A 27,098-nucleotide genomic window follows, 5' to 3' on the forward strand; every position below is an offset into this window, starting at 1 on the left:
AAAGATGACTTATTGCCTATGGTCGGACTTTGATGAATTTAGAAAAATGAATGGTTCTTTCATAGAAGAATATATTATGGAGTTTAACTGACTATATGCAAGGTAGCAGCGATTCTACTTGGAAATTCCTAAATTAGTACTTGCCTTCAAATTGTTGGATTGTGTTAGGGTATCGAACATGGATAGGCTGTTGGTATTAACTGGATTTCGATTCAAAAAAAGAGATACACTTTTTGATCAGATGTCTGAAGCCCTGAAAAAATTTTGGGGAAAACATTCCTTTCCGGCTGCTTTCATGGCGCAAGTGGGTGACACCAAAGGTGGATCATTTCAAGGCCATTCAAATATGGGGCCCAAATGTCAGTACGGAAAGAGAATCACAAAACGAAAGAGGATAGACACCCTTTCGGTAGCTATAACAGACAGCAGAAATTGGGCAATTATGGCAGAAGGATGAACCCCAGGAATAACCAAGGGGTGTTCAACAGGTGTTTTTGATGTGACTCAAAGTATCATTATGCGTTGCGTTGTCCAAAAAGGAGTAACAGGGTTTTTGAGATGACACGTGATGTGAAAGGTTCGGAAGGCAAGGATGGCGCTACTGGTCAATCAGAAGGACTTCTACTGGTCACGAGAAGCTTCAGTCCTGTAATGTGTGTCCTAGTCGCAGATTCGTTCAATTGTGCAGTACTCGACAGTGGGTGTATGTCCATGGTATCTGGAGTGGATTGGTTAAGATGTTACATGGATTCTTGAAGTAAGGTCAAAGAATGTGACAGTTATACCTGTTTCAGATTTGGGGATGACAATACATTGAAATCATAAAAAGAGTGGTAATTCCATGTAAAGTTACAGGGGTAAATCATTTGATTAGTACGGGTGTAGTATCCAGTGAAATATCTTTGCTGTTAAGTAAGCCGTCTATGAAAAAGGCTCAGATGAAATTGGATATGGGAAATCAGTATCTTTGCAGTTTACACAGTCCAGACATTATTGTATTCCTTTTGCGAGACCTCCCGACACCGAGAAGGCCCCGCCACATTTTACCTGCGGCAGCGAGGCCTTGGGGCAGACCCCTGCCACTTGGCAGCGGGGCCTTCATTTCAATATATTAATAAAGTTTAATGAATGCAAATAAATTCACCAGGCGGCGTCCCACGCTGATATTCTAGCCGCCAGCCGGAACTCCCATTTGGAGTTCCGAGGCATGACAATGATGGGGAGGGGGAGGAATGAAATTATCAGGGTGGGGTGGGGAAACGGGGAAAACACTTTTTATTGGCTGAGGGGATGGTAGGAACAGGTTGAAGGGCAATGGTAACGAAGTTTGGGGGAACAGGGGGTGTTCGAGTTGGCAATAAAGTTTATTTAGGGTCGTTGGCCCTAAAACAAACATGGGTGGGGGTGGGGGTTGAAAGGGCCTCAAACTTTTGTTAAAATTTTTACATCACATTTACATTAATATCCCTTTAAAAATTAAAATTTCCTGTCCGGGATTGAAGCCCTTTAAAAATGGCACCGGACGCCGTTGCCGGGGACGGAGCGGCCACTCCCTCTATGTCATCGGGGGCGGCTGCTTCGCCCCCTCCATTTAAATGAGCCTCTGCGCGACATATCGCAAGGGCTCAGGCACGGCCGTTCTGCGTGGACAGACCAACTAGATTAGAGCATGCCGCCGCGACAACGGTGTCCGGTGCCATTTTTAAAGGGCTTCAAGCCCTGAGAGGAAATTTAAATTTTGATATTAATGTAAATGTGATGGGCTGAATTTTATTAAAATTTTTACAACAACTCTAAGCAGGATGTTAAAGAGGTATTAATAGGATTCAGGGGTAGGGATTTAAAGAAAAGGCAAATTATTTCAAAACTACATTGACAGTTTGCACATCCGTCTTGTCATAGAGTCATAATCATACGATTCTGTTAAAAGATGCAGGGGTGATAGATAATGACTACACAAAACTCATCAAGGATATCAGTGAAAAATGTGATATCTGTAAAAACAAATAAGTAGCGAACTTGAAGGTATGGGATAAAGACAAAAAACATTTTTCTTCTACACTTTATGGACGGAGCAACTAGATTCAGTCTGTCAGTGGTAATTTATAGTAAAGACAGAAAAGTAATAGTGGACGAGATAATGAAAAGGTGGATAGGACTGGGAGCACCGGCTAGATTTCTAACTGACAATGGAGGAGAATTTGCCAATGATGAGTTCAGGAGTATGTGTGAAAATATGACTATTGTAGCAATGCACACGGCAGCAAAGAGTCCTTTCAAAAATGGGATTTGTGAGAGAAATCCTGCCGTGATTGGCAAAATGCTCTGAAAAATCTTGGCTGACCAACAAAATTGTAAATTGATGACTGCTCTGGCATGGGCAGTACATGCGAGAAACACACTTCAAATGATTGGGGGCTACAGCCCATATCAATTAGTTTATGGCTGGAATCTGAAAATACTTCCGGTATGTGGGATCATACCCGGCTTTAGAGGGGGCTACAATTAGTTCACTTTTTGCGGAATATTTGAATGCCATGCATGCAGTGTTATGACCAGGTTAGAAAGGTGTCCAGGGATCTTTCTCAGCCTTCACCTGGGCTTATTGTAACAGGATTTAATTTTAAACACACCGTGTTTTTAGCTCCACCTTGGTGAATCCTTGTTCACCGCTTTCCAATTATAAGGCAAAGAAATCAATACGCCAGGTTTTCTTAGATTTAAAGAAGAAAAGAGAAATTTTATTGAACTTAAACTGTAATTTGGTTAACGCCTACGGATACACGCTGCGCCCTACCCTAGCATGCATACGCGATATGCACGTGTAAATAGAGACAGAAAAGAGCAGAAGAAAAAATAGAGAAGTTTGAGCCAATATTAGAAGAGTTTCTTGTTACTTCGAGCTCACTGTAGTCCTTTTGTAGGTAGCTCTTGCTTGTAGGTAATTCTTGCTTTTCGTTGGGGCCCAGTATTCTTCTTAAACCTTGTTCACTGTAGGAGACGTTTCTCTCTTGGGGTTCCTGTGTCTTCAATGGATTCCAAAGCTGGTGAGAATGAGATGAGAGCAGACAGGAGAGAGGTCTTTTCAGTCCAGGAGCAAACAGCTTTCTGTTCAAATTCTTTGTGGCTGGTTCAAATTGAAAAAACTCCAACAGCCAGTTAGTCATGTGACTAAACTGGTCTGACCAGGTCTTCTGTGTATTGCAGGAGCCGGGACTGGTTCCTTTGTTCCAACGCTGTCTGCAAAAAAGGTATTTCTGGCGAGGAGCCTGGCAATTCCTTGTGATAGGCCCTCTTTTCTTCCCAGCAACAATTTGAAGTTTAATGTCCATGTGGCGAAATTATGTGCCTCATTCTTGGCAGGTGGGGGCCTGAATGACAGCAGAAAGAAGAGCATTTATTAAGGTGGAGGTTTCAGAAAAAATCAGAAGAGCTTTGAGGTATCGAATCAGACCATCAGAAAAGAATTTTAATCCTGGGGACATGGTGTATTACAAAAGAGAAGGGCAGAAAGAATGGAGAGGCACAAGAACATTTATAGGCACTGATGGAAAAACGGTAATTTTGCAACATGGCAACCAAACTGTTAGAGTACATTCTTCGTGGCTTATTGGCACTGATTATATGTTGACAGAATCTGAACAAATGATGGATACTGATGATGCACCATGTACTTTGCATGCACATATGTCGGACCTTTACGAGCAGCAGATTGTGGCAGGTAATGGGCTGACTGAGAGTGGACCAAGTGACAGTGAAGATCAAGATAAGGCCATTTATCCCAAAGGTCAACTACCAAAGATTGGGACTAGAGTGACGAATATGCCAGAAGGGGCTAGTGAATGGAGGGAAGCCACCATTCTTGGAAGGGCAGGAAAGGCCACAGGGAAATACAAATATTGGCTGAATGTGCAAGACAAGGGACAGGATATCAGACCTGTGAAAATGTGGAAGTCCAGAAAACGTAGTGTAAGTTCAGACAGTGGGCCTGAAGATGATCATAGTCCAAGGAAAAGGTCATGAACTTGTGAAAGGAAGTCTGGTCGTAGGAGGGACAGGTCGAGTAGTAGCAATCCAGAAAGCGATAGGAAATCTAGTAGGGGACATGGTTTCACAAGAACAAGGACCAAAGAGCAGGCGAGGAGCACCACAGGAAGTAGCAACATTTACGATGGAGAAGCTCTAGTGGCTACTAACAAGTTAGATGGTAAGTTGGTAAAGGATGCAAAACAAAAAGTGCTCGACAGTTGGAGAGACTTTGGCATATACACGGAGGTGTCAGATAGAGGACAACCAGCATTGTCCCATAGATGGATATATACAGAGAGAGTGTTTCCAGATGGTACGTATAAAGCTAAAGCTAGACTTTTAGCTCGGGGATTTGAGGAATGATTAGGCAACCAAGAAATTAGAGTAGACTCCCCAACAGCAGGAAAAGCAAATTTGAAGAATGTAAGTCCATTGACATCAAAGCAGCATTTTTGCAAGGGGAGATATTTCAAGGGGAAGTATTTTCAAAGCCACCAAAAGAAGCTGGAGATCTAGAGGGGAAATTATGGAAGCTAAACAACTGTGTTTATGGGCTAAAAGATGCATCCAGGGTGTGGTATTTTTCAGTTCGGTCTATTCTACTAAAAGCTGGTTGTATTCACCTAAAAGCGGATCCGGCAATATTTTATTGGTACGATGAAGAAAAACTAGCAGGCATTTTCTTGATGCATGTAGACGATTTTCTGTGGGGAGGACCTGTGTTAATTTGTGGTAGATAAAGTTCTACAGGAATTTAAAATTGGAAGTTGGGCTTCTGGAGCTTTTAAATATATAGGGTTGACTATGAGGCAGACTAAGTTGAGGGTTACCCAAATCAACAGTCTTACCTAGAAAATGTTAATAGGTTTCCAATGAATCGGGCCAGATCCTCTCAAAAGGAAGACTCTGCAACCAAGGAAGACGCTTAAGAAGCTTAATCGGTCAGTTAAACTGGTTGTGCACTCAAACTGGGCTGGATTGTTGCTATGCTGTATTAGAATTGAACACCATGCTGAAACATGCTACTGTTGGGCAAGTGCTGAAAGCAAACAAGACATTGAAGAAATTGAGTTTAGACAAATGTACACTCAAGTTTCCAGCATTAGGTGATCCAGAAGAAATGAAATTAGTCATTTTTTGGTGACGCCTCACATGCTAATCTTCCTGATGGTTATTCGAGCATAGCAGGGTTCATTATATTTTTGGTAGGGAAAAAATGATAAATATTATCCATTAGCCTGGGAATCAAAGAAAATAAAGAGGATAGTTATAAGCACCTTAGCTGCTGAGACACCTGTACTGATGGAAGCAATAGATATGGGTATGTATTTATCGAGTATTTTAAAGGAACTCTTATATAAGGGGCAGTCGGTGAAAGATTTTCCTATAGAATGCTATATAGATAGCCATTCTCTCTGGGACAATGTCCATTCGCCAAAAAGTGTCATGGGAAAGAGGTTGAGGATTGATCTCACGTGTACAAAAGAAATGTTGGAAAGAGAAGAAATTTCCAAAATGAAATGGGTCGACGAAAAGGGCCGTCTTGTGTTATGATGAGTTAGAAAATAGTGGAATTTTTTTTTATTTCTTTTGGGATTTTATTGGGATGTGGGCGATGCTGGCTAGGCCAGCATTTATTGCCCATCCCTAATTAGTGAACCAGATGGGTTTTTACAACAATCGACATGGTTTCATGGTCACCATTAGACTAGCTTTTAATTTCAGATTTATTAATTGAATTCAAATTTCACCATTTGCCATGGTGGGATTCGAACCCATGACCAATGGGCATTAGCCTGGGCTCTGGATTACTAGTCCAGCGATATTATCGCTACACCATCAATTTTCCTCTTTAAACAAGTTTTATTTGTGAAAAAAGGGGGCATATACAGTATGTTAATGGCTGGTGCTGTTGAAGGTTGATGGTATAATAATGAAAGATACAGAAAAATGTATCATTATTTTGTCTCTTTTTCATTTTATATATGCATATTAAATTTAAAGAAAAGAGGGAAATCTGTTAGTGTCTAATAAGTTCTGTTAAATACCTAGTAGTTGAAGGTAATAGGGTGAACAGGTGTTGGGTGTTGATTAGTTAATTGTACTCTGATCTATATATAAAGAGCCAGCCAGAATTGGCTGGATGTTATTAGGAGTGGAGAAGTAAGCTCTTTGGCAAGCAATAAACAATCTCCACCAAAGCACCCTAGTCTCAGTGTCGTCTTCACAAACAGGCTTAGAAGTATCTGTAACATTCTGGCTATGACCTAACTAGTGTTTTATACAGTTCTAGCATAACCTCCTGCTGTTATATTCTGTATCTTGACTAATAAAGGAAAGTAGACTATATGCCTTCTTAACCAGCTTATCTACCTGTCCTACTTTCAGGGATATACAGGCATGCACTCCAAGGTCTCTCTGTTCATCTGCACTTCACATTATACTATTAATTGTGTATTCCCTTGGCTTGGTTGCCCTCCCCAAATTATCTTATTCTAACTAATCGATCTGGAAACGTATGTGATTGAAGTATTGTGTACAATTTTGGGTACATGACTATAGTAATAGAGCAATAGAAAAGGTGCCACATAGATTCACTAGAATATTACCAGCAATGACAAGTTACAGTTATGAAGAGATTCTTTACAAGCTAGGGTTTTTTTCACGAGAACTGAAGAGGTCAAGGGGTGACCTGATAGAACTCTGAAGAATTATGATAGGGTAAATACTGATAGGTTGTTTTCACTAGTAAATGTAACTAGAGGGAACAGGTTTGAAACAACCACCTAAAGAATTATTGAGGGCAGGAACAAAATTATTTTACAGAGTGGCTAGAATGTGTAAGTTCTGATGAAAGGTCACAGACCTGAAACATTAACTCTGCTTCTCTCTCCACAGTTGCTGCCAGACCTGCTGAGTATTTCCAGCAATTTCTGTTCTTATTTCATATTTCCAGTATCTGCAGTATTTTGCTTTTATTTCAGTGTTTAATTCACTGCTACTTCTTTTCCAGGCATGCCTACCTTGAAGAAGTTTTGCTCTTCTCTTTGGGATTTCCATTTGTCTCTTTTATCTTGTTCACATTCATTGCTTTCTATTTCCCTCCTGGTGTTTAATAAGGTGTCTACCAAAACTCATTTTTACAGCCACATGTCCTTTCTCAGCGACTGTTTCTGGCTCCGACTCATTCCACGTAGATTCCAATTGAAGTTCCATCCTTCATGTTTTGAATCCACCCAGGATTACAGGTATCTCCGAGATATACAACGTTCCTCGGACTGCTGTTCTCCCCGCATCCTGAGATCCATGCTCAGTGCCATGTGCCGCCACATGTACACACTCGACCTCTCTCCAGGGACACTGATTCACCTTGTCTCAAAGCTGTCCTGCTGTGCAGTTACATTTCCTCCAGTTCTGATGAAAGGTCACAGACCTGAAACGTTAACTCTGCTTCTCTCTCCACAGATGCTGCCAGACCTGCTGAGTATTTCCAGCATTTTCTGTTTTTATTTCAGATTTCCAGCATCCACAGTATTTTGCTTTTATATTAGAATGTGGAAGTCTTTGCGAAAAACTGTTCTTGAAAGTCAATTTTTTTAGGTAATGAACTCAAAAAAGCATATTCACATATATTTTATATGAGCATTGTATGTTTGAATACACAATGTTTGCAGGAGAGCTACATTGATGCATCCCCAGAAATGTATTCTGAGAGAGTTAGATAGATGTTTAGTAGAGAGGCATATTAAAGTGTATTTTTGGGAGAGCAAGAGAATGGGATTAAAATAGGTGGCTCCTGTAGAGAAAAATATTGGAGCACATTTAATGGGCTGAAGGGTAATCTTGAGTACTGCTACAAGTTTGCAGTCTTTATGACCTGTATTTTCTGTTTGATAACCATTTGACGTAAATTAACTGCTGTTTTTTAAAAAGGCAACAGTTCAGTATCTAATAAGAAAGTGTACTTTATTGCGAAACTATAGGCTGGATTTTCAAAGGGGGCGGGGTCAAGACCCAGAGCAGATGCAATTAATTTGAAAATCGCAGTCTCGGAGGCTGTCTCCGGAATCTGATACCTCCGGGACCGTCTGTAATTTTCAGTGTGAGAGCGGGGGAGGGAATGGGAAAGCCACTTGCCTCCAATTAAGGGGCCGTTAAACTCATGAAAGAACTCGTCAAGGGGCCAATGGTGGTTGTGGGAGGTCCGCACTGTAATGGCGATTCCGTTGAGCCCGACCAGTCTGTTGCATGTTTGGGCCCGTGGGGATCTTGCACCGGGCCAAGAGCAGCTCATTGTTTTTTAATTCTAGAAGTGCTGTCTCACCTCTTTATTCCACTGACCCTCCATGGAGCTGCCTGCTGTCATCAGCAAGGCAGCAGCTGGCCCCATCATAACTGCAGTCTGCCTTTGCTTCTTGTGCTCTGCAGGCAACTCCCGCCTTCTGCAGATGCGAGATGCCACTAATTTGGGTGCCGAGATCACCTTCTGCCCAATTAGGGCATTAACATTTGAAGATGGTGTTGTGTTAGCAACGCAGCTCAGGCGCACGGTCAAGATCCAGAAATCATCCGGACGTCTGGTCCCTGACCCCGTTTTGAAAATGCAAACTAATATTTTGTTACCTCAATTACAAGTTTATTAGTATGTTTATTGTCCATCCTGCCTATTTATAGGGCTGCCCTATATTTTCACTATAAAATTGTTTGGCTGATGCCTTGCAGTCCTATATTAAAATGGAAATCTAGAGATAGTAAATGTAACCCCACTATTTAAAAAAGGAGGGAGAGAGAAAACAGGGAACTACAGACCTGTTAGTTTGATATCAGTAGTAGGGAAAATGTTAGAATCTGTTATAAAGGATATGATAACTAGACACTTAGAAAATAATTATATGATTGGGCAGAGTCAACATGGATTTATGAAAGGGAAATTATGTTTGACAAACCTGTTGGAGTTTTTTGAGGATGTTACTTGTAGCATAGATAAAGGCAAACCACTGGATGTGGTATATTTGGATCTTTGAAAGGCTTTCGATAAGGTCCCACGTAGAAGGTTAGTAAACAAAATTAGAACACATGGGATTGGGGGCAATATACAGGTATGGTTTGAGAATTGGTTAACAGACATAAAACAGAACGTAGGAATAAACGGGCCATTCTCAGGTTGGCAGGCTGTTACTAGTGGGCTAGTGCAAGGATCAGTACTTGGGCCACAGCTATTCACAATATTTCCAAATTTGCTGATGACAAAAAATTAGGTGGGAATGTAAGTTGTGAGGAGGATGCAAGGAGGCTTCAAGGGGACTTGGATAGGCTAAGTGAATGGGCAAGAACATGGCAGATGGATTATAATGTGAATAAGTGTTACGTTATCCACTTTGGTAGAAAAAACAGAGTATTTCTTAAATGGTGAGAGGTTGGGAAGGGTTAATGTCCAAAGGGACCTGAGTGTCATTATTCATGCGTCATTAAAAGTTAGCTTGTAGGTGCAGCAAATGGTATGTTGGCCTTTATCGCAAGGGGATTTGAGTACAGGAGTAAAGAAGTCTTGCTGCAATTGTATAGCGCCTTTGTGAGACTGCACCTGGAATATTGTGTACAGTTTTGGCCTCCTCATCTAAGGAGGGATATACTTGCAATTGAGGGAATGCAATGGAGGTTCACCAAACTAATCCCTGGGATGGCGGGATTGTCTTGTGAGGAGAGATGGAGGAAACCTGGCCTGTATTCCCCAGAGTTTTGAAGAATGAGAAGTGATCTCATTGAAACTTACAACATTCTTACAGGCCATGACAGGGTGGATGTAGATAGGATGTTCCCCCTGGCTGGTGAGTCTAGAACCAGGGGACATAATCTCAGAATAAGGTGTAGGCCATTTAAGACTGGGATGAGGAGGAATTTCTTCACTCAGAGGGTAGTGACTCTTTGGAATTCTCTACCCCAGAGGGCTGTGGCAGCTCAATCATTGAGAAATCGATAGATATCTGGATACTAATGACATCAAGGGATGTGGCAATGGCGCGGGAAAGTGGCATTGAGGTAGATGATCAGCCATGATATAATTGAATCACGGAGCAGGCTCGACGGCTGAATGGCCTACTCCTGCTCCTAAGTTCCTATGTCCTATAAAACTATGTTAGTAGCATTAAGAGCATTGAAAATCCCAGTTAAATATTAAACCCATAAATACTGAACATAACAGAACTGAAAAGTGAAAGAAGTGAAGTGAAATGTTCATTTCTATACAAAACCCTTGTCTTGGCCTTATTTATTGCAGCTTGTTAGTAACAAAGTGGTGGGGTAAACTGCAACCATTTAGACTGACGTCACAGTTAGTTAACACATTTTGTCAGCACAACAGCAGAGCAGCAGTGCACAATAATCATATACCTCCTGTAAAACTACTTTCTGTACAAACAAGCCACCAGTTTCAAGAACCATTGCGTGGCTCTTCAAATCCCCACATCACTGATTAAAGATTCACTATCAAAACATCAATGATTAGGAACGTAAACAATGTGTATATCGTAAAATATATTTCATTCGCATAAATTATTTTGCACACTATGAAATCGGATATTAATTGGTAAATATTTCTTGAAACTGTCACAACACATCACAGTATTGATCCAGTGATTTACTCAGCAAGTTAATGACTGCCGATTACTTGGTCACTTAATATCTTGTTGCTGGTTTCCCCTATTGTATCAACAACATGATCACTTGGTAAGATCAGTATTGACAGGAGTAGATGATGAAATAATCAGTCCATCAGCTGGTAGTGTGGTGCTCACCTCTCCATGTTCTCAAAACCAGAAAATTGAACAACTACTCAGCTAGCTGAAACAGTAGAGTAGAGTGTGCATTGGATGTTCTATTTTCTATTTTTTGGGCATATATTATTTCCAAAAGTTTTGGTTCAGGTATTATAATGCAGTCTGTGGAGTTCAGATAACTGCATTAACTTACACCCTCGTGATATTTGATGCCATCTTTACTCTTGATATTTGTATACCCTTCTAATATCCTCAGTGTCCCTTGCCTTTATATCACAAGGTAATGAATTGGGAAGGCCACTGAACTCAACTTATTTTAACCATCCAGTAAGACTTTGAAGTCACAACCTTGCAGCTTCTAATAATTTCTTAAAAGATTCCAGGTTTTTGTTTCTGCTTCTCTTACTGGAAGTCCATTCCATCTGTCGATTAATCTGTATGAAGAACATTTTCCTTCTATCAATTCTAAATTTACTTTTTACTAGTTTCAACTTGAATCCTACTCCTAGTTTAATTTAAAGTAATATTGTAGATTAACTTTTTTCATTTGCTTGAATATTTTAATTACTCTAAGGTTGCCTCTCTCCTTTCCAGGCTACTTGTCAAAATTGTTTCAAAGTGAAGATCTTTTTACTGGCACATATAAATAAGTAAATGGTTAGTGCCAGCTCCCACCCCCATACTAAGTTGGGCAGTTCAGGGAAAGATACTACATCTATACCACAAGGGTGCCTTGGCCAGTGAAGAAGCATATTTGAGAGCCCATCCCATCCCTCTGCTGTCCATAAGGCTTCCTAACTCTGCCAGATGATCCAAGATAGCTGGCGATAACATGCTGGCATCCCTTTTCCCTCTGTCCATCTCAAGCCTTAGCCAGAGCAACATTGAATCTACCACATGTCTGTATCTTTTCTCTGGCTTACAGAATAAATATCGAGGCATCCTGTTCCACTCCTTTCAAACTGTCTAATTGGCCTTGCAAAAATAAAACAAAATTGAAAATAACATAAAAACAAAAAAGTCCAAGTTGGTATTTTAATAGAACCTTCAAAAATGTTTTTATATGTTCTGTAAGATGTTAAAGAAGTGTATATATTTGCTAAGTCTGGAAATTAAACTAAAGTGAATTTTGTAGTGACTGTATTTTCAATTTGCTTCCTCATCTTCAGGCTGATGTAGCAATCCTAGTTGTAGATGCAAGCCGAGGAGAATTTGAAGCTGGATTTGAGGCTGGTGGACAGACAAGAGAGCATGCATTGCTAGTTCGCTCCCTTGGTGTTACACAGTTGGCTGTTGCTGTTAATAAAATGGATCAGGTAACTCTATTGAGTCAATGTCTAGCACATTACCTCAGTTCAGTTTATACCACAGTTTCCTGTGTCTCATGAGAAAATGGTTTGTTCATCTAACGGTGACAGTTTTTGGTTGGTATTGCAGGTGAATTGGCAACCTGAAAGATTTAAAGAGATTTCTAATAAACTTGGGCACTTCTTGAAGCAAGCAGGTTTCAAGGTAAGATGTCCATAAGTAATGAGGCTGCCATATTCCATTTTTCTCTTTCATAATACAAAGTAATTTGTCAGATATAGTACTGAACAGATGCATAATCTATACACTGTGAAATTAAATGTCTTGCATTTTAAAACCACTCCTGACTAGTGCTTTCATTATAAATACCAATCTAACGTTGCACTATAAAATGCTTCCTCTTTGAGTCATGTGAGAGCGCTAAATGGCAAAATTTAGCCTCTGTGGCAGTAGTGAAAATAGAAGATGAGAAAGATGGTAAAAATTGAAAAACAAAGCACAAGGTTTGTTCCATACTTACAAATCTTTGGAGTGTATTTTGATGACTTCTACTGCATATCTATTTTAAAGATAAATAATATATGAAAATCCATCAGATGCACTTCTGCTTTACAGCATATTTCCAGGCATTGTTTATTTTCTGTCCTTACTTCCCAAAGAAAAAGGAAATCAGCACTACATTGCACCCTTGGGTAGAATTTAGCAATTGGCCCATAGAAACTTTGAAGGCTGAAATATTTTCATTGTACAAAGAAATGAAAGAATTTTATAAAATGAACGCAATATGTTTTTAGGTATGCCAATTTTTCTTATTTTAATGAATTTTTTTATGAATTAGGATAAAGCAAATAATTGAACAAGAAATAAGGCTGGATTTTACTAGCCCTCTGAAGACAGGCTGGGAGGTGGGAAGGCTGGTAAAATGGTGGCAGAAGATGTCCAAAGGGAAGCCTGATGTCTTCTGCCGCAACAACATATTCCCAGAAATGGGAACAGAGGCGGGTGGCCAATGACACCATTTAATTGGCCAATTATCGGCCACTTACTGCCTCCAGCGGCATTTTGCCAGCATCTGGATGGGTCCTCATTATGTGGGAAGACCACCAGGTGAACCATGGCGGCCTCCCAGCGTGTTTCCGAGTTGGTTGGGGGGGGAGGTGCCTTCCTTTATTGATGTTCAATGACCCACGAAGGGACACCCCAGCAGCAGTGATTGCCCCCATGGCTCCGACACTGCCTCTGGAGGGTTCGCCCCTCTGATTGCAGGGGCCTGCCTGCCTGTCGCTGGCACAATTTAAAAAAAAATCCTACCTGGCCTTCGATGGCACCTCCTGCTGCAGCCTCAGCAGCAACCACTTCTACTGGTGGCACTGCTGAGCTGCTGTCCCTCTGGGCTGGCAGCTCTGAGAGGCGGGCGGCCGTCCTCAGTTGGATTGTGGTCTGGGCGGCGGCCTCTTAATTGGCCTGTGCCTGTAAAATACAGCCCAGGGTCCCGCCATCCATCCACACGGGCTCAGGACCCAATTTCAGTCAGGGTGGTGGGGCATCCTTGGGAGTTGAGAAAATTCCAGCCATGCTTTTCTTCATCACAAAGGTTGCAAGGAAGAACCAGTGCTCCAAAATTGTAAATGTAAAACCTGCAGTATGTAATCTTTGTACTTCTGTATTTATTAGGATTCTGATGTTGCTTACATCCCTACAACTGGACTGAATGGCGAGAATCTAACGACCAAAAGTCAAGTACCTGAACTCAAAGTCTGGTACAATGGACCTTGCCTGTTAGAGCAGATTGGTCAGCATTGTGTGATACTTCCTTCACCTTTTTATATTTATCAAATAAATTTGAAGATAATTAATCATTCATTTCAATAGGGTACACTCATGACTGTACTTATTTCAATATTTCTTTTTCTTTCAGATTCTTTCAAGTCACCACAAAGACCAGTGGAAAAACCATTTAGATTGTGCGTGGCTGATGTTTTTAAAGGTTTGTGTTTAAAAGTGCAATGCTGATTGTCTTATTAACTTGGTACTTTCGAACACACCCCTTATGCATTATAAGTTCTTTTCCTCATGCTCAGTTAGTAGCACTGTTGCCCAAGATTGAGAAGATTGTGGGTTCAAGTCCCACTCCAGAGACTTCAGCACAATAATCTAAGCTGAGACTCCAGTGCAGTACTGAGGGAGTGCTGCACTGGTCAGAGGTGCCATCTTTCAGATTTAGAAGTTAAATACTGCGTACTCTCTAAACTGGACATAACTGATCCCGTGGCACTATTTCAAAAAAAGAGCTGGGGAGATATCCCCAGTGTTTTGGCCAATATTATCCCTCAATCAACCTCACTAAAACATTATCTGGTCATTATCACATTACTGTTTATGGGATCTTGCTGTGCTCAAATTGGCTGCTGTGTTTCGTACGTTACAACATTAACTACAATTCAGAGTACTTAACTGGCTGTCAAGCTCTTTGAGATGTCTGGCGGTTGTGAAAGACTCTATATAAATGCAAGTCTTTCTTATCTTCCTGAGGTCTCTTGCATTTCCATATCATCCTGCTGAAGTTAGTCTGAACAACAGAAGCCATGCACTTCCCTTTTAAATTATTTTCTAATGTTTCATGATATTACCTGTTGAATCCTCTACCTCCCTTTATGGAGTGTTCAGCTAAGATTTTCAGCTTTTTTATGTCTTCTGCAGCAAATTGTAGGCTGTACAATTGTAGCATCATATTTAACTTAATGTTTTCTGATTTTTTTTTTTTAAGTGTGTACTTCCCACATTATTTTGAAAATTTTCTCCAAATCCAAGTATGTGTTGTACTTAAAAGATTTTACAGAAACGGCAAGTTCGTGTAATGTGTAAGAATTAGTGTTCTTTTTAACATGTTAGCTTATTCAGCTTAACTGGTGTACAATTTGAAATCATGTTCTTAGGATAGCATTTATAGAATTATAGAAGGTTTAAGGCACAGAAAGAGGCCACTTGGCCCATCGTGTCTGTGCCGGCCGAAAAACGATCCACCTATTCTAATCCCACCTTCCAGCATTTGGTCCGTAGCCCTGTAGATTACGGCACTTGAGGTGCAAATCCAGACTCCTTTTGAATGAGTTGAGGGTCTCTGCCTCAACTACCCTTTCAGACAGTGGGTTCCAAACCCCCACCACCCTCTAGGTGGAAAAGTTTTTCTTCACCTCCCCTCTAATCTTTCTACCAATCACTTTAAATCTATGCCCCCTCGTCACTGACCTCTCTGCTAAGGTGAATAGACCCTTCACCTCCACTCTGTCCAGGCCCCTCTCAATTTTGTGGATTTCAATCAGATCTCCCTCAGCATTCTCTGTTCCAAGGAGAACAACACCAGCCTATTCAATCTTTCCTCAAAGCTGCATTTTTCCAGTTCTGGCAACACCCTTGTAAATCTCCTCTATAACCTCTCTAGTGCAATTGCATCCTTTCTGTAATGAGGTGACCAGAACTGCACACAGTAGCATTATCTGCACTTCTGATGTGAGCAGGACTTTCTTTAGTGCTTTAACAGCTGTGTTTTGTTTCTCTCTATTAAAGAACAAATGAAATTGACTTGTAATATTTGTAAGAAAACCTAGTTCAATAGTTGTGACCCTCTTCCCTAAGTTTATTAGTAACTGCAAAAATGTTGATGAGGTAGAACAGCAGCGAACATTAGAAATAGGAGCAAGAGTAGACTGAACAGCCCCTCAAACCTGCAATATTCAGTCAGATCATGGCTGATCTTCTACTTGAACTCCACTTTCTCACCCTATTCCCATATCCCTTGATTCCCTTAAGTGTTCAAAAACCTAGTGATCACAGTCTTGAGTATACAGATGGACCGGAAATAAAGGTACTGAATTGGGGGAAGGCAGATTTTCAATATATTAAAACAGGATCGGGCCAAAATGGACTGGGAGCAGCTACTTGTAGGAAAGTCGACAGCAGACCAGTGGGAGTCATTCAAAGAGGAAATAGTGTGAGTTCAGAGCCAAGATGTACCCGTTTAAAGTGATGGGTAGGACCAACAAGTCCAGGGAACCCTGGATGTCGAGGGATATAGAGGATTGGATAAGGCAAAAAAAGAGGCTTATGGCAGATTCAGAGGGCTGAAAATAGCGGAGTCCCTAGAGGAGTATAGAAAGTGTAAGGTAATTAGGTAAGGTAAAGTAATTAGGATAGCGAAGAGGGGCCATGAAAAAACACTGGTGGGCAAGATAAAGGAAAATCCGAAGGCGTTTTGTAAGTATATTAAGGGCAAGAGGATAACCAGGGAAAGAGTAGGGCCCATTAGGGACCAAAGTGGCAATCTGTGTATGGAGTCGGAGGACATAGGTAAGGTTTTAAATGATTACTTATCATCTGTGTTTACTATGGACAAGGACAATGTAGGTGCAGAGATCAGGGAGGGGGATTGTGATATACTCGAACAAATTAGCATTAAAAGGGAGGCGGTATTAGCAGTTGTAGTGGGCTTAAAAGTGGATAAATCCTCCGGCCCAGATGAGATGTATCCCAGGCTGTTATGTGAGGCAAGGTAGGAGATAGCAGGGACTCTAACACAAATTTTCAAACCCTCTCTGGCCACAGGAGAGGTACCAGAGGATTGGAGGACAGCGTTTGTAGTACCGTTATTCAAGAAGGGTAGCAGGGATAAACCAGGTAATTACAGGCCAGTGAGTCTAACTTCAGTGGTAGGGAAACTATTGGAAAAAATTCTGCGGAACAGGATTAATCTCCACTTGGAGAGGCAGGAATTAATCAGGGATAGTCAGGTTGGCTTTGTCAGGGGGTGATCGTGTCTAACAAACTTGATTGAATTTTTCGAGGAGGTGACTAGCTGTGTAGATGAGGGTAAAGCAGTTGATGTAGTCTACATGGACTTCAGTAAGGCTTTTGATAAGGTCCCGCATGGGAGATTGGTTAAGAAGGTAAGAGCCCATGGGACCCAGGGCAATTTGGCAAATTGGATTCAAAATTGGCTTAGTGGCAGGAGGCAGAGGGTTGTTTTTGTGAGTGGAAGCCTGTGACCAGTGGTGTATCACAGGGATCAGTGCTGGGACCCTTGCTGTTTGTTGTGTACATTAATGATTTAGATGTGAATATAGGAGGTATGATCAGTAAGTTCACAGATGACACGAAAATTGGTGGTGCCATAAATAGGGAGGAGGAAAGCCTTAGATTACAGGACGATATCGATGACTGGTAAGATGGGCGGAGCATTGGCTAATGGAATTTAATACTGAGAAGTTTGAGGTGATGCATTTTGGGAGGACTAACAAGGCAAGGGAATATACAATGGATGGTAGGACCCTAGGAAATACAGAAGGTCAGAGGGACCTTGGTATACTTGTCCATAGATCACTGAAGGCAGCAGCACAGGTAGATAAGGTGGTTAGGAAGGCATATGGGATACTTGTCTTTATTAGCCGAGGTTTAGAATGTAAGTGCAGGGAGGTTATGATGGAGCTGTATAAATAGCTAGTTAGGCCACAGCTGGAGTACTGTGTACAGTTCTGGGCAGCACACTATAGGAAGGATGTGATTGCACTGGAGAGGTACAGAGGAGATTCACCAGGATTGTTGCCTGGGCTGGAGCATTTCAGCTATGAAGAGAGACTGAAAAGGCTGGGGTTGTTTTCCTTAGAGCAGAGAAGGCTGAGGGGGGACATGATTGAGGTATATAAAATTATGAGGGGCATTGATAGGTTAGATAGGAAGAGACTTTTTCCCTTAGCGGAGGTGTCAATAACCAGGGGGCATAGATTTAAGGTAAGGGGCAGGAGGTTTAGAGGGGATTTGAGGAAAAATGTTTTCACCCAGAGGGTGGTTGTAATCTGGAACGCATTGCCTGAAGTGGTGGTGGAGGCAGGAACCCTCGCAACATTTAATAAGTATTTAAATGAGCACTTGAAACGCCATAGCATGCAAGGCTATAGGCCAAGTGCTGGAAAATGGGATTAGAATAGTTAGGTGCTTGATGGCTGGCACAGACACGATGGGCATCGTGTATCTTATAGCAAGATACTTAGAAAATTATAATGGTATCAGACAGAGGCAGCATGGTTTTGTGAAAGGGACGTTGTATTTAACGTATTACAGTTCATCGAAGAAGTAACAAGCAAGATGGATAAAGTTGAACCTTTAGATGTAGTGTACTTAGATTTCCAAAAGGCATTTGATCAGGTGCCACATCAAAGGTTACTACACAAAATAGGAGCACATGGTTTAGGGGGTAACATGGATAAAAAAGCACTGGTTAGCTAACAGGAAGCAGAGTGTAAGGATAAATGGGTCTTTTTCAGCTGGCAAGCTGTAACTGGTGGAGTGCCACAGGGATCAGTGCTGGGGCCTCAACTATTTACAATCTGTATCAATGACTTAGATGAAAGGTCTGAATGTATGGTAGCTAAATTTGCCGATGACACCAAGGTAGGAAGGAAAGTAAGTTGTCAAGAGGAGGTAGAGTCTACAAGGGATATGGATAGATTAAGTGAGTGGGCAGAAATTTGGTAGATGGAGTATAATGTGGGAAAATGTGAACTTTTCCGCTTTGGCAGGAAGAATAGAAAAGCTGTATTCAATGGTGAGAGATTGCAGAACTTGGTGGTACAAAGGGTTGTCCTGCTCCATGAATCCCAAAAGATTAATTTGCAGGTGCAGCAAGTGATTTGGAAAGCAAATGGAATGTTAGCATTTATTGCAACGGGAATCGAATATAAAAAGTAGGGAAGTTTAACTGCAGCTGTACAGGACCTTGGTGAGACCACATCTGGAGTACTGCCTACAGTTTTGGTCTTATTTGAAAAAGGATATAATTTCGTTCTCAGTTCAGAGAAGGTTTACTTGACTAATTCCAGGGATGAAGGCTTATCTTATGAAGAAAGATTGAACAGGTTGGGCCTAATACCCATTGGAGGTTAGAAGAATGAGAGGTGATCTTATTGAAACATTTAAGATCCTGAAGGTACTTGACAGAGTGGATACTGGGGGGGGATGTTCCAATTGTCGGGGAGACTAGACTAAGGGACACAGTTTAAGGATAAGCGGTCTCCATTTTAAGATGGAGATGAGGAGAAATTTTTACTCTAAGGGTCGTTAGTCTGTGGAATTCTCTTCCCCAGAAAGCAGTGGAGGCTGGGTCATTGAATTTATTCAAGACTGATTTTTAATGAACAAGGGAGTCGAGGGTTATGGGGGACAGACAGGAGAGTAGACCAGATCAGCCATAATCTTAGTGAATGTCGGAGCAGGCTCATGGGGCTGAATGGCCTACTACTGCTCCAAAGTCCTATGTTCCTCAGATACATTTTGGAATGTGGGGGTCTGGATTTGTTCCATGATTCTCCAATCTTGAATCTGGAAGCTTACACAATAAGTTTAGTACATTGAAACTCTGTTGGGATAGGGGATGCATTACCTAGATTAACTGTGTCAAATAATACACCATTAAAAGCTCCAGTTGCTGCAGAAGGTTTTTGTTTGAATGACAGGTGCAAAACTGTTTTCTTTGCTTAGACAAATCTACTCTAAATCCTTAGTCACTATAGTTACTTGCTCAACAATAACCTGTTGAATTACTCACACTTTGTAGATCAAGGATCAGGATTCAGCGTTACTGGTAAAATTGAAGCAGGATATGTTCAAACTGGCGATCGAGTGCTGGTTATGCCTCCAAATGAAACTTGCACTGTTAAGGGTAAGTTTAACTGTGATCGCTTGTTAGGCAGCAACACAAGCTCTTTCCTTGGTAGTGAGCAACTGTGTGCATTCAGTATCAATGTTAAATAAAACAAGATTACAATTTTTGGTTTAATGGGAGAAAGAAATTATGAATTAAATGATGTATGTTTACATAGAAACTCTTAATTTTGTACCAGAATATAAATGCACATATTTTGACAGCTGTAAGATAACATCATGCTCAAAGGATTAATGGTGACCTGAGGCACTGATCTGGATATTTTGTTTGTTCAAATTCAGCAGCTGGTTGAATCCCAAAAATTACGTACATCTGAGTTTTATAGTTTAGCATTTTTAGACTCTTGATAAAAATAATTAAAAATTAAACGTGAAAGCCAAATTGTTAAAACTGACACAAAGGTACAGATTTATGTATTTAATCTGTGATAGCTGATTTAATTTAGAACTTGAATCATGTTGAGGAATACCATCGGTTTTGTAATTGTGCACTTTTTTTTAAAGACGAAAACGGAAATAATTCCCATTTCATTTAGAGTTGCTACCACTGCTGGTACACTGTTTCAGCCGTGTCTCGCACATTTTATGTGGCAGATCTCAAAATCATCTGTGGATGGCTTTTGGCACTATTATTGTCTGATCTGTAGCTAACTTAGTTGTAGTAGCCAACTATGTTGTGCTGCCAGCTTTGTGAATGTTGTAGTGGTATATCTGTCCTTGTATGAAGTCTATTTTCCCTACTGTTTTCTTTTCCTAAAGATAAAGGTGATGACTATTTGCATGGGTTTGCCCTTTTGTCAGCTGTACCTTTGATGCAAGAGGTGCAGAAACGCTATTTGTGCTGTTTTTCCGGGTTTCCAAGACTCCTCCACTGAAGTTGCAGCAGACAAGCAAGAGAACCCGCCCCCCCCCCCCCCACCCAATGGAAATTCATCCCCAGGGACTCATAGGTGTAGCTATGCAGGCACTGGCAGTCCTCTGGTAGGTAGTCCAACTAGCTGTTCATGTGTTAACCTTGACATTGTGTTAACCTTGACAATCAGTGTTAACAATCTATTCAATCATAGAGAAGGTGGCACTATGGCCAAACTTGATCCTGTCTTTATCAGACATCCACGCACATGAACTTTCCAGCATGGATCACTGATATCTAACAAAACTTCTGGTGAATTCCCTCCAGCTCCTTCCTGGCACAACAGTTGAGTACACTTTAACACAGTTCACTGACCCCTGAACACTTGAAGGAGCCTTATCTATGAGGTTTGCCTTTTTGATTTTGTTACTGATGTGCTTGCACTGAATTCTGAAAAACATAAGGATATGTTTTTCTGAGCCACCTACAAAGGAGGTTACTAAATATCAGTGTGCTTTGTAATTGGAAGTGGGAAATACAGAATAAGAATGCCAAGAATAGTTTTTTTAGTATCTAGTATTAGTCATGAAATAAGTGTGAGGCAATGGTAAGGTTTGTCATTGTGCTTTAGTACCTTATTAATGTCTTAAAGGCTACATCTTGTAGTGGAATAAATGCACATTGTGTATATAGGTCTGCCATTATAGTTTCTGGTATTATATTGATATTTCAGTATGACTTCTGTTTGATCAGGGGAGTGTGGAGATAGATGAGCCAAAGTGTGTGTTAGTTTTTCAATGTTGTTGGTCCTCAGCATTTTCTGTTCTCACTATTATGACACAAACAACTCATTGATTCAAAGTGATGACTTTGATAATATGATAGGAGTGTTAGAAACTTCGGGTCTTGTGGACAGTTTTGATCTTAAAATTAGTAAAAGCTTATTAAATAAAGTACTAATAGTTTTTTAGAAGCAGGTAATCATGTTTTGGATCACGTGTTCTTTTGTGGTGAAAGATTGGGTTTAGTTGTTGCTAGTCCTTTACCCATTCTGGGAAGTGATGATTGGGGAAACTGCTGAGCCAGTTGGGGTTAAATCACACTCCTGTGTTATCACACTGCTTTATCAGTTTTCATTATTACATTATGTGACGTGTCAGTTATATCACGCTGTTGATTCTAATTGTAGATATCAGGCATTAGATGAGCTGTCTCAAATTTAATACTTGTACATTAGAGTTTGGTAGAGCTGGTACTGTGAACAATGTTTGCATCTTTGATTGGGGTATGCCACCCTCTGTTTATTTTCTACCAACTTTTTCCACTTCTGGTCTCTTTTCTCTCTCTTTCCACCCCCCCCCCCCCCCCCCCTCCACCTTGTGGTCATATACCTCTATCAGCTGACCTGTTCTTGGATTTTCACCTGTGCTACATTTGAGCCAGATTCTGGGAGTGTATGAGACTGTCTGATTATATTCCTCCCTCCCTGTGCAGAAGTGCCTGGCCTCTGCTTGGATATCCATCCAGTAGCACTGCTGACATCAATAGCCCAGGGATCAAAGCTGTGTTCTACCACTCTGTGGTTTTTTTATCACCGGTGCTTCCTTTGCACTATTCCAGAGCTTATGAATGATGACAAATAGAAGGTACAAGATAACAGCAATGCTAACAGCTCATCCACATCCTTATTGCAGCAGCCATTGTAACTGAACATTTGGAGCTGAATCTCTGGCTGTTTCAGAACTCAGCCTGCCTGAAAGTTCCCCAGTATTTCAACAGCATTGCACAAGTGTTTATTGAGCACTTTTAATGCCAGTATCAATTTAAGCTATGCTAGTGTTTTGTGAAAAATAAGTAAAATTGAATAACAAAGGAAGTAACTACGTGCTGGAACATTTTTGTCTGTACATGAATGTTTTCACCCAGGCCTAACTCAGAATAAAGTTTTAGAAAATAATGTTAAGTTACAGTTGCACAGCAAGCAGCTCAATAATCCGCAAAAATGTTTTTCTTAATCGGAACCAGAACATTGAACTGTCTGCATAACATGGAAAATTGGCTTGTTTTGAAGAAAAAAGACACGTTTGTAAAAATACTCAGTGACTTATGTCTGAAATGTTACAAATTGCGAATGTTTACCTCACTGCATAGAGGTGGTTGAGCATTTTAAAAATGCGATAACAGAGTATAGTTGTCAGCTGATCTATCAGTTGGATGGATAAATGAGAACAACTGAAAGAAGACTTAAATTCTTCTAACCTGTCATTAGTTTGGCAAGATCCTTAGAATCAATTAGCAGTAACTGACTTCATCAGAAAGTTACTTACATTTCAGTTTTGGTTATGTTTTGTTAAGTTTTATTTTAACTTCCCTACTGAACTGTTTATACGTTGCTGTGTTTGATGCCATGTGTCGTCATCAGACTGTCCTTCACCAAGCTCAACTAATGAACTGAAGGTGCTTTGTGGCCACTTGGATTTCTAGTGAGATAGTTCAGAATCAGTAGAGAAATCGCAACTGTCCAAAAACAAAATCATTTAGGGTTCAGAAATGTCTAAAGAAAAAAATGATATCCAAGATTTGGCAAGTTTATTAATTTATGTAGGTTTAAAAAGTCTGGACTGCAGACGGGCTAATTTTAAAGAGGTTTGATACTGGTTTAGTGATGGTTAGTGATAAACGGTGTGAGGTTTGTGGTATCAGGTGTGGTAATGTGCACATTCACTTCGTTAAAAGTGGTAAGCTTTCTTTTGGTTTACTCATTTATGCCATAACTCCATAAACGGGCATTAGCTATTAAAACCTTCAGTGGTATTTTTTTTACATCCTTTTAAGCAGTTACTTGCTACCAAACAGTATGACTTGATGAAAAACATAACAGAAAATTCTTTTTAAATATCAATCAGGAAATGCTGCGTAAGAACTAGTGAAATGTGAAAAACAGAGTAACGAACAAAAAGTGGTTTCACGAACTCCAAACTTTGTTAATGAACTTGACCACTTTCAGATACAAATTGAAGGCATTATGCAACATTTGTGAATCTGATGCGCTTTTCTCACGTTCTATCTGTACAAGCAGGATGCTGTGTAATGGTCGTTACATACCTCAATACTGCGCAGTCATGTTGAGAAATTATGACTCAGATTAGTGTCAACCAAAGTTAAAAACATTTTAAATGCACATTTCACTGATATTACATTTTGTGTCATAACCCGGAAAGCTGACTATGGGGTTGCAAATTTACTCATTTCCAGGAATTGCCTTACACGATGAGCCACTCGATTGGGCAGCAGCAGGGGATCACGTCACTCTCACTGTGACTGGTGTGGATATTATAAAAATAAAGTAAGTGTTTGTTTTTTTGTTATCCTTGTTTAAGCGTGCTATTTTTTTTTGTGGCTCCTTTCATATAGCCACAAACGTACCAGCTCTTTCCAGCTTAAAATTAATGTACAAATATTTAAAAAGTTTGCTAAAGAAATATATTCCACTAAGTAACAAGAATGAACCAGCCAATAATGAGAAGCCATGGGTGAATAAAGAGATAAGGGTAAAATTGCATCTAAAGAAAAAGGCATATGTGAAGTACATAGACAATAAAGGAATAAATAACATAAATAACAAAAGGAAATTTAAGATATGGATAGGGTCACAATAGGATTCACAAGATAAACTCTCAAGTACTGACCGTTAAATGGCAGAAATATTGAAGTTATTTTGCCTCAATTTTTACCAGAAAGTCTAATAAGATGGACAGGACATTAGAAGAGATCAAAAAGGGTATGTAACGTAGAAGAGAGGGAAATGATTGATAAAACTAACATGAGGATAAAACCCATGGTCCGGCTGGATTGCATTCACGTGTACTCAAAGAAATTAGGTAAGAGATAGCAGATATAATATAAATATATAGATAGAAACATGGAATTGTGGCAGAGGGCTGGCAGACAGCAAATATTATTCCGACATTCAAAAAAGGAGATCGAGCAACTCGAGGGAACTATAGACTAGCTTAATGTCAGTGGTAGGAACAATTTTGGAATATTTACTCAAAGATGTAATAGAAAAACATCTAGAAACTGAAAATACAATAAAGAATAGTCAACATGGAAGTACAATATCAAAATTTGTGCAGAGACGGGGTGGCGTAGTGGTAATATCACTAAAACAGTAATCCAGAGGCACAGGCTAATGCCCTGGGGACATGGGTTCAAATCCAACCATGGCAGCTGGTGGAATTTAATTAATAAAAACATCTGGAATTGAAAACTGGTCTTATGAAACTATCATCAATTGTCATAAAAACCCATCTGGTTCACTAATGTCCCTTAGGGAAGGAAATCTGCCGTCCTTACCTTGTCTGGCCTACATGAGACTCCAGACCCACAGCAACATGGTTGACTCTTAATTGCCCTCTGAAATGGCTGAGCAAGCCACTCAGTTGTTGAGGACAATTAGGGATTGGCAACAGATGCTGGTCTTGCTAGTGATTCCCACATCCCGTGAAAGAATGTTTTAAAAATTGAGGGTATAATTAATAGAGGAAGACTGTGACAAAATACAAGAAGACGTTAACAAGCTTGCAGGATGTGCGTGTAAATAGCAAAGTAATTTCAATGTAGATAAGTGAGGTGCTGCATTTTGGTAGGAGGAAAAGGAGGCTGCCTACTGCTTGGAAAATAAGAGCTGAAATGGGGTAGAGAAGCAAAGGGATCTAGGGATACACCTTCACAAATCATTAAAAGTACCAACACAGATTAACAAAACCATAAAAAGTGCAAACAAAACACAGGTTCATTTCTAGAAGCAGATAAGTTATGTTAAACTTGTACAGAATCTTGTTTTAGACCACTAAGAGTATTGTGCACCTATCTGGTAGTCTTATTACAAAAAAGGATATAGATGCACTGGTAAAAGTACAATCACGATTTACAAAGATGATACCAGAACTGCGAGGGTACAACTATCAGGGAAAACTTCCTCTACGAAAGAGGTGACCTAATAGAGGTCTTCAAAATTATTAAGGGGCTTGATAGAGTAGAAATGGAGAAGAGGTTTTCATTTATGGGGGAGCCCAAAACTGGGGGTTATAAATATAAGACGGTCACTAAATTATTTCAGTAAGGAATTCAGGAAAAACTTCTTTACTCAGATACTGATGAGAATGTGGAATTCGTTTTCAAATTGAGGTGAATTGCAATTAAGGGGAAGCTAGAAAAATCCATGAGGTAAAAAGAAATAGAAGGATATGCTGATAAGTTGAGATGAGGGTGATATGGAGTAAATAGAGTGGGAAAAGGCTTGCATGGAGCATAAACACTGGCTGAATGACCTATTTCTGTGCTGTAAATTCTATGCAGTTTAAACACCTTGCATATAAGCCATTTAGACCAATTGATCTGTGGCAGTGTTTATATTCTATACAAGCCTCCTTCCACTCCAATTACCTCTTCCCATCCCGCTCCTGTATCAAGGCTGTAGAATTACATCAGGCACCCTGATGCTGTGCAGACAGGTGCCAGGGGACACTTCCTGTATTCAGCTCCAATAATGTGCCTTAGCCCTAATCACAGAGGTTTAGACACTACTGCATCAATTTTAATTTCCACTTTGCACAACAGTAATCCTTGTGGTCTATCTGAGTCAGATAACCTATTATGGGTAATTTTGTTTTTGGGGCTGCATCTTCCCAGGAAATGGAATGCCCCACACTCATTTCTCATAGAACCTTTTATACCTAGCAAAGTGAATAGACTTTCAAGCCATCAGTCTTGGCTGGATTTGAGCTCGGGTCCGAGAGTTATAGTGACTGTGTGCTGTCACTGTGCCATCCAAAATCCTATCTCTCATTCTCTAAGGAATACTAATTAAAAAAACAAAATTCTTGTGTATTTAGTGTCACAAAGTTATGAATATAATATTTTGCAGTAGCTTCACAGTAGCCTTGATTCCAGAAAGTTGTACAATCCATTCAAGAGGTAGAATACAAAACTGTTCCTACATTATCATTTAAATTTATCAATAGAAACACAGACATGCATTTATATAGCATCTTTATCATAAAGAAATGCCCCAGGTTTGCATACAAGTAATTGCAACAAACAGACATTTCCAGTTGGTCAAAATGAAGGCACAGTTCAGCTAGGTACCACAACCAGTAGTTGATGTAAATTACTGACTTGTATTTTTAGGGAGAAAATGAGAAACTGAGCTGCCAATGTCATAGAATTTTAAACATGAATTTGCTGTACTATAGCAGCACAGGTGTCTATTGGGGTTTGTTGTAAAATTTGGTGCAGAAATCTTGTGCTCTTGGAAGTACAGTGCATTGCTCCTGTGTTGGTTTTGGAATGCAGCTGCACTGTCACAGTTGCTGGACTTTTGCTAAAGGCTTTTAAAGTGGAAGTGGATAAATAAT

At 40.2% G+C, this 27,098-nt stretch overlaps 1 protein-coding gene across 2 annotated transcripts in view; it reads left to right on the forward strand.

The window, feature by feature from the left end:
• The window catches only part of hbs1l (HBS1-like translational GTPase), a 204,926-nt gene that overhangs the window by 168,444 nt on the left and 9,384 nt on the right, over nucleotides 1–27,098 (forward strand). For both annotated transcript variants that reach the window (XM_068026247.1, XM_068026241.1), the window contains exons 9-14: nucleotides 11,975–12,121; nucleotides 12,243–12,317; nucleotides 13,788–13,905; nucleotides 14,032–14,100; nucleotides 19,720–19,824; nucleotides 23,935–24,025. In XM_068026247.1, coding sequence (XP_067882348.1) covers nucleotides 11,975–12,121; nucleotides 12,243–12,317; nucleotides 13,788–13,905; nucleotides 14,032–14,100; nucleotides 19,720–19,824; nucleotides 23,935–24,025 — 605 coding nt within the window. The remainder of the gene's footprint in view (nucleotides 1–11,974; nucleotides 12,122–12,242; nucleotides 12,318–13,787; nucleotides 13,906–14,031; nucleotides 14,101–19,719; nucleotides 19,825–23,934; nucleotides 24,026–27,098) is intronic.

This window comes from Heterodontus francisci, chromosome 3, assembly GCF_036365525.1.
Source record: "Heterodontus francisci isolate sHetFra1 chromosome 3, sHetFra1.hap1, whole genome shotgun sequence".
NCBI lineage: Eukaryota > Metazoa > Chordata > Chondrichthyes > Heterodontiformes > Heterodontidae > Heterodontus > Heterodontus francisci.